The sequence below is a fragment of the Balaenoptera acutorostrata genome, chromosome 1 (assembly GCF_949987535.1).
Source record: "Balaenoptera acutorostrata chromosome 1, mBalAcu1.1, whole genome shotgun sequence".
Classification (NCBI taxonomy): Eukaryota; Metazoa; Chordata; class Mammalia; order Artiodactyla; family Balaenopteridae; genus Balaenoptera; species Balaenoptera acutorostrata.
Window position 1 is genome coordinate 108,967,980 of NC_080064.1, and position 14,559 is coordinate 108,982,538.

Consider the following 14,559-nt stretch of genomic DNA (forward strand, 5'->3'; position numbering starts at 1 on the left):
ACTGTCACCTCTCCTTCCAGTTCTGTGAAAGCTACTGTCACTCACCTTTTGTTCTACCTTCAGTTTGAGCTATAAGTGGCAATAAGGAATAAGTGGACCCAAGAGCCACAGATGTGATTACTTCTGTGTCCTGGGCTGATTTCATGAGACAAGTCATCCTGTTGACAGCATCTTGGTTAAAACTATTCTTTTTCTAGTAAGTACGGCATTGTTTCTTACTCAAGCCTGCATGGAATGTAAGCATGTACAACAGTGACTGAGACAGAGGGCTGGCTCATATTGTGGAAGGCAAGGAGAGCAGGAAGAATGGATACAGGGAAGACATAACTAAACACTACTATATATATATATATATATATATATATATTTGTCTGTGTTGTGTCTTCGTTGCTGTGCACAGGCTTTCTCTAGTTGCAGTGAGCGGGGGCTACTCTTCGTTGCAGTGCACGGGCTTCTCGTTGTGGCTTCTCTTGCTGCGGAGCATGGGCTCTAGGTGCACAGGCTTCAGTAGTTTGGCTCACGGGCTCAGTAGTTGTGGCTCGCGGGCTCTAGAGCTCAGGCTCAGTAGTTGTGGCACATGGGCTTAGTTGCTCCGCAGCATGTGGGATCTTCCTGGGCCAGGGCCACTGCGCCACCAGGGAAGCCCACTATATTTTTTTTAAAAAGAAACTTGGGAATTCCCTGGTGGTCCAGTGGTTAGGACTCTGTGCTTTCACTGCTGAAGGCCTGGGTTTGACCCCTGGTTGGGGAACAAAGATCCCACAAGCTGCGTGGCACAGGTCCCCCCTCATCCCCACCCCTACCCCCCAGAAAAACTAAATATGTAAGGAGATTGGGTTGCTGAGGGCAGTATCCACATTTCTTTTGAAGACAGGGGAGTTTAGATTGAGAAAGAATACTGAAAGAATAAGAGAAGGGCTAAGAATGCCCTCCTGAGAAAGCAAAGAAGATTGAGCCCAGAGGGATGTGATAATGCAAAAAAATGGACGCACACTACATGGAATAATAATGCATGTGAAAGCACTTTGTACATTTCAATGTACCCCAAAACAGAAGAGATAGATCTTATATATAATGAATATGCATTGCCATTAATTCAGTGATTCTTATGTTGCTTGGCATTATCTCCCTATCTCACTCACTTAATGCTTCCAGCAACCACATGAGGTAGATTTTGTTATTATGGTGTTAGAAATGAGGAATTTGGGACTGGCTTAAATACCTGAGAGCCTGCACTGTTTGCCTAAAGCAAAAACCAAAAAAGTAGTGGCAAACCAGAACCTCCTGCAGATAGTGGGGACAAGCAGCTGTAATTAATACAGTAGAGGCTCATGACACCTTATTTGAATCTTTGGGGCCAGATGTTTTTAAGATGTCGGAATTTGTTATTCTTTTAGGAAAATAATATAAAGCACAGCCTTTATATTGCACAACGCCTCCAGTGAGTACTGGGATTGTATCCCACAATCAAATACATGTATTGGATTCTAAAAATGTAGGCATCACTTGTCTTGCCCTAGTCACTTCCAGCTCATGAAATGAGGGCCACTTCATTTGGAGTCTTCATCTGGAAGGACATTCATCCTGGAAATACAAGTTCTCCTGTTGCTTCTCCTTCCATTTCTATGAAAGCTACTATCACTCCACCTTCTTTTGCTCTACCTTCCATTTGAGCCCTTGAAGCTGGGACAGAGAGGGTAGCAGAGCCTCCTCAGGAATTCCATCTCCTTGGAGTGTTCTGGTGAGCCCAGGTTGGGAAGGGGTAAAGGAGGGGGAATTTGGGTTCTCATCACTGCAAAGCAGTCAGCTGGAAGTTGAGCTCAGTCACACCCACATTGATATTGAGATCTAAAGCAAAGGTGGAGGGAAGCAGCACTATTGGTATCTGAGGTGAGCTAGGGCCATATAATGGCCCCTGGGGTGACCTGCACTTATCTGGGTTCAGTGAAATAAGAGTGGCATCTAAATTCAGGGAAACTGAGCTTAGTACTGAGGCATCAGGGGATGTGCCAGGTTTATTTGTGGGAGGTTGACGGGGGTTGAAGAGAGCTATTGAGATGGTGTGAGTGCCTTCGTGATAACCTACCGAGAAAGGTAGCATCCAGTAAAGACAAGCACATAAAAACTATGCAATAGAACTATTTAAAAGACCAAGCCATGAATATCGATTAAAGAATCATAGAACCCTACAGTTGGATTGTGCCTTAGGCATCTAGTTCAGCAAGGATCCTTTCAAGGATTCACTCTCAGACATTCTTCATGAGGAAACATCTACTCTGGTCTTGAATACTTCCAAGGACAGAGAGCTCGCTCCACTATGAGGCATGCTACTTCTGTCATTGGACAGTTCTAGTTGGTAGAAATGGCTCTCATCATCAAGTCCACCTTGGCCTTCATGTCACTTTCACCCACTAGTGTTCATTCTGCCCTCTAACTCCATAGTCTAATTTCATTTCCACATGGCAGCTGTTCCAATATTTGATGATACTGTATTCAGAATCCTTTCTTCTCGTGTACCTTTTTTCATGAAATACTCTGTCATCCTCTGAAAACCAGCAAAACTATGTCTCTTAGTTGGCAACTAGAAGTTCTCTTAAAACCGAGTTATGCCATGACCAATATAGAGCACATGGGCCTAAATTTTATCCTTGACTCAGCTCTCTGGGCATTCTTCTGACCTGGTAAGTTATTAATATGGCTTAACTTGCTCTTGGTGAACCCATTCTTCTTATCAGTGCCCATCTTTTCTATGTGCTTACATGTCATCTAATTAATACCAATCCATTCTTAGTTTGAAAAGGATCAAAATAAAATTTACTCTTCTATATATATTGAAATATATTATTTCTACCATTCTGAAAATTGGACAACTGCTATTTTCCAGGCTTGAGGCAACTCTGATCTTCATGACTTTGAGAAGCAGCTTCTGTCATTCTGTTGAATGGAGTGCACCCGGGTCTGGTAAATGGTCTTCATTATAAACGTTCAGATTTTATCCTACTATATTTTCACGTGATAGTTTCTCTGTTCTTTCCAAGCATGTAATGGGGGTCAAGGAGTCCCAGGGCCCCACTCTTAATAGCTCCAACCTTTTCCCAGCATTGGCCTTTCTGGTCTAGTTCTCTGAAATAGAGATAGCTAATAGAGAAAACGTATTTTTTCCTTTAACCTTTGCTATGAATTTCAGGCCATTCTGGGTTTTATTCTTTCCTGCCCAAATTTTACTTTTTGTAGACACTCAATAAATACGTGTAAACAATTTTTAAATAATAATTTATTAACTTGATCCATTCATTTAAAGGTAATGTCTGATGCCTCCAAGTTTACACCCACGAATGCTGTTGGATAGGGCTGGAAAATCTGGAGAACATATCTCTAGACCCTCCTGTTGTCATGTCACAAGATGTCCTTACCAGAGCCAGAATAGTGACTCTCAGTGTATGAATGAGGGGTTGCGAGGGAGACATCTGGAGCTGGTTGTGCAGTGCCTGGGGAGGGAGAGACAGAGCTGCAATGAAGTCTGGAGGGACTTAGGGAACTCTCGTCACTGACTGCTCCAAACAGAAACTGACATTCTTTTCCCTCCTCATTCACACTCAGCTGGAAATGGGAAAGGGAGAGAAAGAGACACCAAGCTGGTGTTCAGTTCACAGCCAGCGACCCTCTGGTTATCTGCAAAGATGGGAGAAGGGACTTATACATGAAATGTGAATTTCTCAGTGCTATTCACACCTAGAGCTTGTGCGTCTAGGGACTTGTAGGTGGGATCTCATAAGAAGCAGCCTTATCTAGATTGAGCTGTGTGGGTCTGGGCAATTTTTGTACTCTCCACCCTCTTCTCTTTGATTCTGCAGCAGAGTATTGCTGTGGAAAGGAGGAATATGGAAGTGCCCTGAAAACTCCAGCTGGCTTCCCTGAAGGCCCTTTTCTTGTTGTAGAGCTGAGGCATGGACTCTGGGTTCTAACCATGGAAGCCAAAGGTGGATACTGTCTCAGGGAATAAAAACAACCCAGTCAAGTCACACATTTGGGTTACAGATTCTTTCAAAGATATAGTTCCTTGCATTCACCAAAGTTTCAGCCCTAGCCAAACAGAACACCTGGGAGCCTCATGCACTGGGACAATAGTATGACGTGGCTGAGTCCATGACGGGCCACACACTCATGTCAATGGCTGCAGTTGTAGAACAGGGTCTTGCCCCCTAATTGGCTGCTGCTGTGATGTTGTAGGGGCTCTGGTCACAATTTTTCTGATCATGACAAGGGAGAAGGAATGTGGAAGTACTGGTCTTCCAGTGAGAACATCTGGGTGGAAAGTGTGGAAATATGGGCCACTTGCATGGGGCGGGGGAGTGGCAGGTGCTATCCAGGGCATGTGGTAGTAACATGAAGGTGGGATGTGGTCCTCCCTCTGCTGAAGTGGGCACCATGGAAGCCTTGGCTCTACCATTTGACAGTCAGGCCACAAGCCCAGGGGCAGCACCAGGTAGCATAGGGAGTCACAAGAATGGGCATCACATCAGACGGCCCTGAGGATGAAAACTAGCCCTGCCTGGGGCAAGCCACTTGGGGTCAGTATTTATAAAGTAGGGACAACAGTGCCTGTCCTGCTTCCCTCTCTGGGCTGACTGTGAGGAAGAGTGGAGTACTGCACACCAATGTGTTTTATAACTGCAAACCTATATGCCCTCTTGAAACTCCCTAGATGTGGAGAGAACCAGGAGGTTTTGGTGCCTTTCTTACTTTTTCCTTGGTGAGCATTACTGAGCACATATTCCAGCCTCTCCTGCAGGCGGTCATTGATGAATATGGATTCCTCCAGGCGCTGGCGCAGGTTCCGGATCTCAACAAGATTCTTTTCCAGCAGGTCGGCCCCTGTTGCATACCACCAAGGCATGGGAGAGGTAGGAAATGGGGAAGGCTGTCACTCATGGGCAGGTGGGGGGTTCTGCCCAGGGTCTCCCTGCAAGATCCCTGCCCATATCTATACTTCCATCAACTTCCTCCTCACACCTGGGCACCCAGGAAACACCAGGCAACTTCGTTTAAAGAGCTCCTGGGCTCTCAATCACAAGATGGCCCTCTGTTAGAACTCCACAAGGCCTCCTCCCAGATAGAAGCTGAGTACACCTGAGGGAGATGGACACTGGGCTGGCGAACAAGGGTGAGAAGCCGCTAAAGTCCTCTAGGTAGGACTGGCCTGACGATGAGAAAGTGTATCTACTTCCTTAGGCAGCAATCCAGAGGGCCTCCCTCTCTACCTCAGACCTCTCTTACCCTATGATCCATGACTGAACAACCTTTAACATCCACTCACTGATAGAAAGACTAAGGTAAGTGGAGATGAAATTAGATCAGGCTGTGAATAATGAGTGACACTGAGTGTTTTTCTTTGGTGAGAAGTGACAAGGAAGAGCCTGGGGAGGTATCAGGACTTGAAGGAGGAGTGAGAGAAAGGAACACCTTCAAGGAGAGAAAAAGATGTACAAAGGCAAGGGTAGAAAGACCAAAATTAGCTTCATCCACCAGGACATCTTGCTTAGGGCCAGGTTTTTCTCTGAGAATTTCAAATGTTGTATTGTTACACTGTCTGCATCCCAGAAACTGAGCTGCTTCACGGCATTCCTCTACACAGCTGCACCCCTAGCCACTGGGTGCCAGGATGCCTGGTTCCAAACCCAATGGCAAAGTTTGAGAGGCAGGACTGGCTTATAGTTGTATACAAAGTGTGTGTGTGTGTGTGTGTGTGTGTGTGTGTGTGTGTGTGTGTGTGTATATATAGAAATAGTCTCCCATCCTGCAATAGCCCTTGACCTAAGGAAGACCTACCTTCCCCATGGAAGGGAACACACAAACGTGAGGCAACTCATCCTCCCTACAGAGTGCCTCAGAGTGCCTTCCTTTATTGTCCTGCCCAGAGTGAGTCCCTAGGTAGGGGAAATGGAAGAGGCATGTAGAAAGGACCAACACTGAGCTGGGACTTCATTCTCTGGCTGACCCACGGGATGTTGCTTTTCATCTTCTCACCCATTTCTGTGAGCCAGGGTCTAACAGAGGAACAAAAAAACATATGGCCAGGAAAAGAATGTGTCATTCCTGTCAATGGGCTCTATTTTACCAACTGCTCCTTTGTATTTTACCAGAGGGCTTGGAGTTGGGCTGGTATAAAGAGGAGAAGGAGGATAGGTTCCCAGATGCGTTCATCTTCTGAGGCCTCATCTCGTCCCATGGGCCACTGCTGCCATGAAGCCCAGGGTCTGGTGTCCCACTCAGCTGTGTGCTGCCACTCAAAGGATAGAAGGGCTGAGCAGACATGGCTTCTGAATGGTTGCTGGGCAATGAACCTGAATCAGCAGGAGTGGCTGGGCTGACATCTGTCCAGAAAGGAATATGAGTGAGAAACAAACTGAGAAGTCAGAAATGAAGTGTTTTAAAAATAATCATACTGGGTTGAATAGTATCCTCCAAAAATTCATGTCTACCTGGAACCTCAGACTGTGATCTTTATGGATATAATTAGTAAAGATGAGATGATACTGGATTAGGGTGGACCCTGAATCCAACATGACTGATACACAGGGGAGAAGACCACATGACAGTGGAGGCAGAAATGGGAGTGATGCATCTTCAAGGCAAAGGATGCTTCCTGCAACCACCAGAAGTCAGGGAGAGGCAAGGAAAAGGGAGCATGGGCTGTTGACGCCTTGGTTTCCGACTCCTAGCCTCCAGAACTGTGAGAGAACAAACTGCTGTTGTTTTCAACATCCAGTTTGTGATATTTTGTTACAGCAGCCTTAGAAAACTAATGCAGTAATTCGTGGAATGAAGACTAAGGTGGATATCAGTGACCCGCAGCCTAGTGCTGAATATCAGCTAAAAACTCATTTCTCAAGGACCATAAATTTCACCCCAAGGTTACTGGCATTCCTGGCCTATGATATCAAGAAGTAGTTGTTAGATGTAGTGCCTGAGGGTCACAGTGCACACACAGGAAAAGTACAGGGGCCCTTCTCCTAGCTCCCTCTTTGATCCCCAAAATGCTGGAATGTTCCCAGGGAGGTACTTCAGAAATGTCTCCTCCAATAGCAGGACTCATTGCCAATCGTATAAGTCATGAGACTAAGGAGATGAAGCAATTTGCTGGTCTGTGAACAGGTGATCCACTCACCCAACAGTCTATGCTCTTGCCAGCAACAGAGCAGCTAGTCCTTCCTGAGGTTGTTCTGTACTGGGGTTGCTGGAAGAGGATGAAGAAGGGAAAATGGTCTCTACTTCTGGCAGATGCGCAGAAAACCTAGACAGGGTGGCTCACTCCTGGTGGCTGCCGCTCCTCCTGCCTCAGCTTACTCTGGACGCCTTCTGAGGCTGAGGGAGTGTCTGAGGAAAGCAAGCGGTGAGTTGCATCCCACCCAGAATGGCTCATGAGACTGTAAAAATAATTCTTAAATATAGCTGATTGTCTGGCTCCTGCCCAAAGAATGACTGGGGTATTTCTGCATGGGGGATTGTAGAACCAAACAATATATGGTATCTTACGGCTCAACGATGCTATGAGAACATCATCCTGTCCTTTGCTGGCTCCCTTTAGCAAAAAACCTGGCTAGGTGGCAGGGCCATAATTCAGAGAAAAGTTCAAGAGTCGCCCCTTTCAAGGATTATTATCAAGGTCCACAGAGTAGTAGGGTTTCTCCTCTAAGCAGGGAGGAGTGAGGTCCTATTTCCCTCAACCAAGCCAAGTTCCTCTAGGGAACTGCCTACTTAAGTCAGTATCCTTCCCCAGTTTACATAATACCAGATGTAATTAACATCACAGTGAAATAAAGAGTAAAGCCTTCAGTTCAAAGCCTCACTTAAAGTAGGAACTCAATCAAAATGCGATTCCCAACCCCTTTCAAAGCCCCTTTATCCCCTCCCCAGAAAATCAGCTTACTCTCAGCTAAGAGCGTAGGAGGGTTCAAGTCTGTCAGTTAACAGTGATCAGCGTTTTCTTGTCCCATTCTCCCCTGGCCACACAACACAGGGAGCGTGCCCTACACGGCATGTGGAAAGCAGCAGAGAATAGCCTCCTGTGAGAGGAATTCAGCCTCACGGTGAAGCTGCCACATCTGCCACACACCATTTGTTAACTACCCTAGAAACTTTGACCCCAAAAGCAAAGAAGGAGTAGTGATAAGCCGTTGCCCCTCTGAGAAAATAATGACTTCAGATGGGAAAAAGAAGGGCTTCAGTCTCCCTCAGAAAAGATAGGAATAACAGAAAATAAGGCTGATACTTTCTGAGAGTGCCACTCCAGCGGCCACATTTTAAATGTGGCCATTCTTACAAGTAGTGGCAGGAATTGCAGGTAAGGAGAAGGTGTACTTGCCTTTCTCCTGCTATCCCTCAGGGCAGTGCTGAGGTGGAACCAAGTGCCTATGGGCAACTGAGTCCAAGGATGCACTCAAAACTCCCTTGGCCCTTGGATGATGTCACATACATATCAAGGGCAGCCCGTTCATTTATAAATTCATGGGTGGAAGTGCAATGTGTCTAGGGTCTTGTCTCCTTTGCAGAGGCTAGGCCTTTGTGTGGGGCATAGGGGCAGAAAGAATGGAATGGGGAAAACCCTCGCTCCAGAAGCCTAGAGAAAAGAGGTGTGCAACGGAGTGACTCCCTCCCTGCTTGGTCCCTGAATGCTCAGGCTGCAGTTCAGTGGACAGTCTAAGCTTTAGGGTCAGGCAGGCTCACAGTGAACGTTACCCCAAGCTGGGCTGTCTTCAGTAAGTTCCCTTACTTCACCAAGCCTCAGTGTCCTTAGCTGTGCTGTAAAATCAGAACACCAGCACCAACTTAAGAGGATTGCTGTCTTGATTAAATGAAGCAACATATGTGTAGTGGTCAATAATACAAGCATAATAGGTGCCCAATAAAGGTGTACTTCCTGTCTTCCCTTGGCTGCTATACTCGTGAGGAAACATTATGCTGCTTTGCTTCTCAGGGTAAAATGAGAAACAGGAATAGTACCAGGTCAAAACCCATTATGGCTTATTCACGCCCAAAATAGTCAGTTCAGAAAAAAACAAACAAACAAACAAAAAAGCAAAGAAACCCCAGATATAGCCAGGGACTAAGGATGGTTTCCTGGTCCCTGGTTGTTCACACCAGAATCTGACTCATACAGTCGCCTAAAAATTCAAATGCTTTTCTCAGGAGGGAAAATAAAGAGAAGGCTTAGCAGGAGAAAATGAAGGTTTGATTTTAAACTTACTCTCCTCCTCCTATCCCTAGCAAGGCTACCTAACAGCCCTCCTTGGGGAATTCTGGGGAGGGGCATGCTGGTGATGGATTCAGCCAGTCCCAGTTACTGATGGTTTAGAGGATATTACAGCTGAATTATTAGAATGATGAGTGGGATCTGTAAATCCACAAATGATAGAGAATATTTAGTGGTGAATAGAAAATAGGAACTGTGGCTGTTTACCCAAAAGACTCCAAGATCCGAGGCCCAATGTTAACGATATTTGCATCCGTAGTCTGAAACATGACGCGACTGTGTTGCAGTGATGAGGAGCATTTGTCCCCTCCCCTCAAGTCCAACACCATGTATGTGCCTGATGGGGTCTGGGGGCTGACGACGTGTGGGACTAGGAATGGAGAAAAGCTATCTGACACCCTTGGGGCCTGTGCTCAACCAGGTACAACACAGTGGATCTGCAGGGTCTGGCTGCCAAGATGCCTCCTCTTGGTCTAGACAAATAAGCGAGCACCCAGAAACTGGAGGCTCTCTGGATACTTACTGGCCACATCCACTGCAGGGCGCACTTCCTGCTCATCAGACAGTGGGGACGTGCTGCTAGAGGAGCGATGGGCAGCGGACTGGGCATGGCTGCTGGAGCGGGTCTGGAGCCTAGTCTGGGGCCGGGCATCCTGCTTGGTCTCTAGGACTTCCGTCATTTTACCCTTCTTCTGCAACTCCCTTAAGATACTAGGGGGTAAGAAAGACAGAAGGAAAAGTGAAAGTCACCCGAACACCACAGCTGTATTGACCTGGGGGCTCACAGGAGAGGCCCCAGGAGTCAAGGAGATTGTTCCTTTAGGGAAGAAGCCAAACAATCCATTTCCATTTGGGGGTAGAGAGTTGGGAGGCAGGAGAGAACAACAGTGTCCAGTGCCTTGGCCACAAACATCCTGAGAAAGAGAGAAGACCCATCAGGCTCTTTAACACTTACGGTTCCTTCACAAGACACCCAGAGGCACGTAAGATTTCAACGTACTCTGTGACATAATCCATTGAATAGTATTTAAAACTGCTTCCTGAGGCAATGTTGCCTTCTGGGTGTCTTGTAGTTTCTAGACCTCCTTCCCTAAGTATAGTTATACACAGTATAAATCTATCTATGTCATATTTATAGTATAAAACTTTTTTCTTTCAAAGAAAATTTGTAGCCATTTAACATCTGCCAGCACTCGTTGGGTCACACTTGAAGATATCAGATATAATCTCACTCCAGTTTTTAAAGATCTAGGGGAAATCAGAGGTGATCCCTGGGAGTACAGGAGACTCCTAAGACTGGAGAGTTAGGCTAGAGCAGCTCTATATTACTAAATTAGTGAATTAATACGAGACTTGGAACCAAAAGAAAAATGAATTAAAAAAATAGGAAATGAGACCACTTTGTCACTAAGGATACATAATGGTGTAATGGTATAATCAGCTGTTTGTTTTTTTACAGAGGGTGAGAGCTCCTGCTCCTTTGATCTTCTGGCCTTTGCTCTGGATCCTTTACCAGATTATATCTTTCATAGCCCCTGAAACTTTGGAGTTACCTGAGGTTCCGCAGCACCTGTTCTCTTTGATTCTTCTTACTTATACAGTCATCTGAAAAGTAAATTAAAAAAAGGACCAGTCATAATTTAAACAGCTCTCATTTACCAAATACAAACACACACTGGGTTCTCTCTCTGGGATCAGAGACACATAGCTGCTTGACACTCAAGTCCAGGATACTCTGAATTTTCTCAGGAGACACTGGGTTGAGTCTTTAGAGAACTTGTCTGGCAGACTTTCCTGAACCCACCATGAAGATCATCATCTCTACTCGCTCTGCCCTGAGTCAGAGTAAAAAGCTGAAAGTGTCTCTTTTCCCACAGATCATGGCTTACTTGTCCAGGTGGCCTCTGGACCACCCCAGCCAGAGCCTCCAAGTCCTGCCACAAGGCTGGTTCCCAGTCCCGTGTCTGTGTGTCCCATCACAGCTTTCATGCAGAACCTACTCCTGCCTCTGTAGAGGCGACAGACCTCCCTGTCCCACTTCTGCATCTGCCACCAGGAGCCTGCACAATGGCCTCAAGCCTGCTCTTACTATGTGCCCTCAGGTCTCCAGGCAATATTCTATGTAAAAGGCTCCTGAAATAAATATTCCACAAAAGGTACTAATACATAGAGCGCCTAAACCATTCCCAAATCAGCATGATTCTTTTATCATTCTTTTGAAGTACACTGATTAATATTGTTTATTTGATCCTAAGAACAATCATGCAAACTTTAGGGGCTGGTATTATTTGACCTAATTTTTTAGGTGAGGAAACAGATATCAAAAGGAATATGAATATGTCCAGAACTAGTAATGATCACATACAGGCTAGAGCAAGAGTCTTTAGATTCCTAGTTTAGGGCTCTTTTCACGACAACCAGCTGCCCCTACTACACCTCTCTTTCTGCCAATTAGTTTCAGATAAATGCTGTCCCCCCACTGATACCTCCTGCCATAGCAACCATATTCCATGAGAGATGGAGGAGCTGGGAATCATCATGGCCTCCTCAACCCTGTGTGCCTCTCTGCTGCTCCTAAACAGCCAGCCCTGACTCTGGCCCCAAGATGGTGATTACAAAGCAGGACCCCAGATTGAAAAGTCACTTGTGGATGAGTGTGGGCCTGTGTGAGCGTAGGTCCTTGGGAGGGACGAAAGGCCCTCCTGAGCCCTGGGGTCCGATTACCTGTGTTGAATTTGCTGGCCAGGCTCTCCGCCAGCTGGCTGCCCTTGGCCAGCTGCTCACGGAAACGGTGCTCCATGTAGTAGTCGATCTTATTACTGCTGAGGAGCTCTTCAAAGGTCTTCACTGTGTTCTTGACATGTTGGATGAGAAGGGAAGAGACAGCCCTCCCAATCCTCATCTTTTCCCGCAGGTGGGTCAACTCTCGAGCCTGATCCTGGATCAAGGAATATTTCCTAAGGTGGGAAAGAAACAGTAAGGGTGGAGAGGGGTGACTGATAGATTATAGCGCTTCAGCAGAAGGTGCTTTGAGAATTTCACCGGAAGAGCCTCCACGCTGAACTCTAGCACGTGTTTAGTGACCGGAATGTGGTAAAGAGAATGATGGAAGGAAAACAAAAGAGTTTCTCTGTGTAAAAGACCCCTTCTCAGATCATCTTTCTCCCTGCCCTATACTTCTGAAAATGGCTTTCTTCTCTAATTCTACTGCAAAATCTGCTCCCAGTTCCTCTCTTCAGCTTATAATCCACTTCAATACAGTAAACAAAGCTAGGTGTTAATTGAAAAGTTGAAAGGAAAATCATTATGTGAGAGAAGAGACCACTTGTCTAGGCAGCAGGATCCTTCTTTCACCAGAATGGACCTATCTGTGTCTTTTCCATAGACAGCCAAGGCTTGATTGGCAAGACATCCTCAAGCCCTTAATTTAATCACTATATACTACTGCTTCTGTATTCTCCAGTGTAACTGCTACAGTTCTGCCCATAGGGTTCAAAAGAATGATCTGAAGAATATGATCTCCAAAAAATGTTCTGAACTAATTCAGAATCCCATGATATCTTGGCCAATATAACTACTATTTGTTATACAGAAGAGTAGAAGAGAAGGTTTTAGTTTATCTTGTTCCTGAGGGAGGCAGAGTGGTTAGATGTATGAGCAGGAATCAGCAAGCCCAATGCACTCTGTCCTCCCACTGCAAACTTGAGAAGTCACTTTACTACTTTGTGCCTCAGTTTCTTTATCTGCAAAGTGAGAGTCATTTAACTACTTTGCCTTTTTTAGAAATACGGTCAGGATTGAAATTTATTTTAAATGTTGGGATGAGTAGAGCAAAGCCTATAAAGCATTTAACTTATCAAAATGAAGACAGATTATCATTCATTACTTTGGTAATGGTGAACTTATAAGACCAACTTGACGTCCTCTGTGTTTCTACAGATGTGGCAGAGCAGAACCAATGGCTTCTGATTTCACCATTTTCTCTTGGAGACCTAGGCAGTGTTGTCTGTATCGTGCCAGCAGGAAGCACAGGTGCTATTTGTTTCCTGAGAAGCGGAAATCTGCCTGAGGCCCAGAGTCGCTGGTCTGGAACAGGCAACCCAGGTGTTGGAAGGAGCCTGAATGGGGATCAGGGCAGGTCAGGTAGCATAAAACCCCCTTTGAACCTTTTAACCCACCCTATACTTTATTCACATTTCTGTCCAGCAATTCTCATGTCATTAAGCAGCTATACTGGTTACTAGGCTAAGAATTCTTTCAGTGCTGGGAGTTTTTTATTCATCTTATGCACACAGGCAAACACAGAGGGGGCTCTCAGTAAACAGTTCTTCAATAATGGAAAAGAGAAGTGCCTGCAAACCTCCACTCATCTCTCCCTGTGTTCCTGTCCTAAGTGTCCTCTCAGGGAGCCTATGGATTCTCCATTGACGCAGAAAACCCTTCCCTTAAGAAGGACCCTGCACTGGGGTTCCCTGGTGGCGCAGTGGTTGAGGATCTGCCTGCCAATGCAGAGGACACGGGTTCGAGCCCTGGTCTGGGAGGATCCCACATGCCGCGGAGCAACTAGGCCTGTGAGCCACAACTGAGCCTGCGCGTCTGGAGCTTGTGCTCCGTAACAAGAGAGGCCGCGACAGTGAGAGGCCGGCGCACCGCGATGAAGAGTGGCCCCCGCTCGCCACAACTAGAGAAAGCCCTCGCACAGAAATGAAGACCCAACACAGCCAAAAATAAATAAATAAATTAATTAATTAAAAAAAAAAAAAAGAAGGACCCTGCACTCACTTGTGCGGAGGTCTGTGAAATGGGATTGCCCTCAGAAATTCATCTCAATGGGTGACAGCTTCTTAAGAAGAGATGGCATTGTCCTACACTCTTTTCATCTGGGCTTTCAAAACACCCAGAGGTTAGAACAGTTAGACTGTTCTGTTGAAGCTATCTAATTCGTATACTTTTCTTCCCCACCGGTTTGAGTTTCTCCATGGAAGAGACCAGATCTTATTGATTCCAGGTGCCTAACATGGTATCTAGCAAATGATACATTCAGTAAACATTTATACGCTATTATGTATAAAAGCCTTTCTCAAATGTAATATAAGTACAGAAAAATACTATTATTACTGCTGCTTCAGATGCATTAAGGATTTAAGCACACTGCAAAATCTCAGAAATTCTACTTTGATTCAATATGCAGATGACTTACTTCTGTTTTTTTCATCTAGAGAGAACTCAGAAGTTAATTCAAAATATTTGTTACGACTGGCTTATAAAGGCCGTGAGATACACTTCAGTTTTCACAAGGAAAGGTA

The 14,559-nt window shown here is 45.6% G+C and overlaps 1 protein-coding gene across 6 annotated transcripts in view; it reads right to left on the bottom strand.

Annotated features, from left to right (window-relative positions):
- Window positions 1–3,299: 3,299 nt before the first annotated feature.
- The window catches only part of LOC103016598 (myomegalin), a 61,512-nt gene continuing 50,252 nt past the window's right edge, over window positions 3,300–14,559 (bottom strand). For all 6 annotated transcript variants that reach the window (XM_057546323.1, XM_007177939.2, XM_057546324.1 and 3 more), the window contains 6 exons: window positions 11,978–12,210; window positions 10,807–10,858; window positions 9,777–9,964; window positions 6,141–6,374; window positions 4,744–4,875; window positions 3,300–3,488 (listed from right to left, as the gene is read on the bottom strand). In XM_057546323.1, coding sequence (XP_057402306.1) covers window positions 3,397–3,488; window positions 4,744–4,875; window positions 6,141–6,374; window positions 9,777–9,964; window positions 10,807–10,858; window positions 11,978–12,210 — 931 coding nt within the window. In that variant the 3' untranslated portion in view covers window positions 3,300–3,396. The remainder of the gene's footprint in view (window positions 3,489–4,743; window positions 4,876–6,140; window positions 6,375–9,776; window positions 9,965–10,806; window positions 10,859–11,977; window positions 12,211–14,559) is intronic.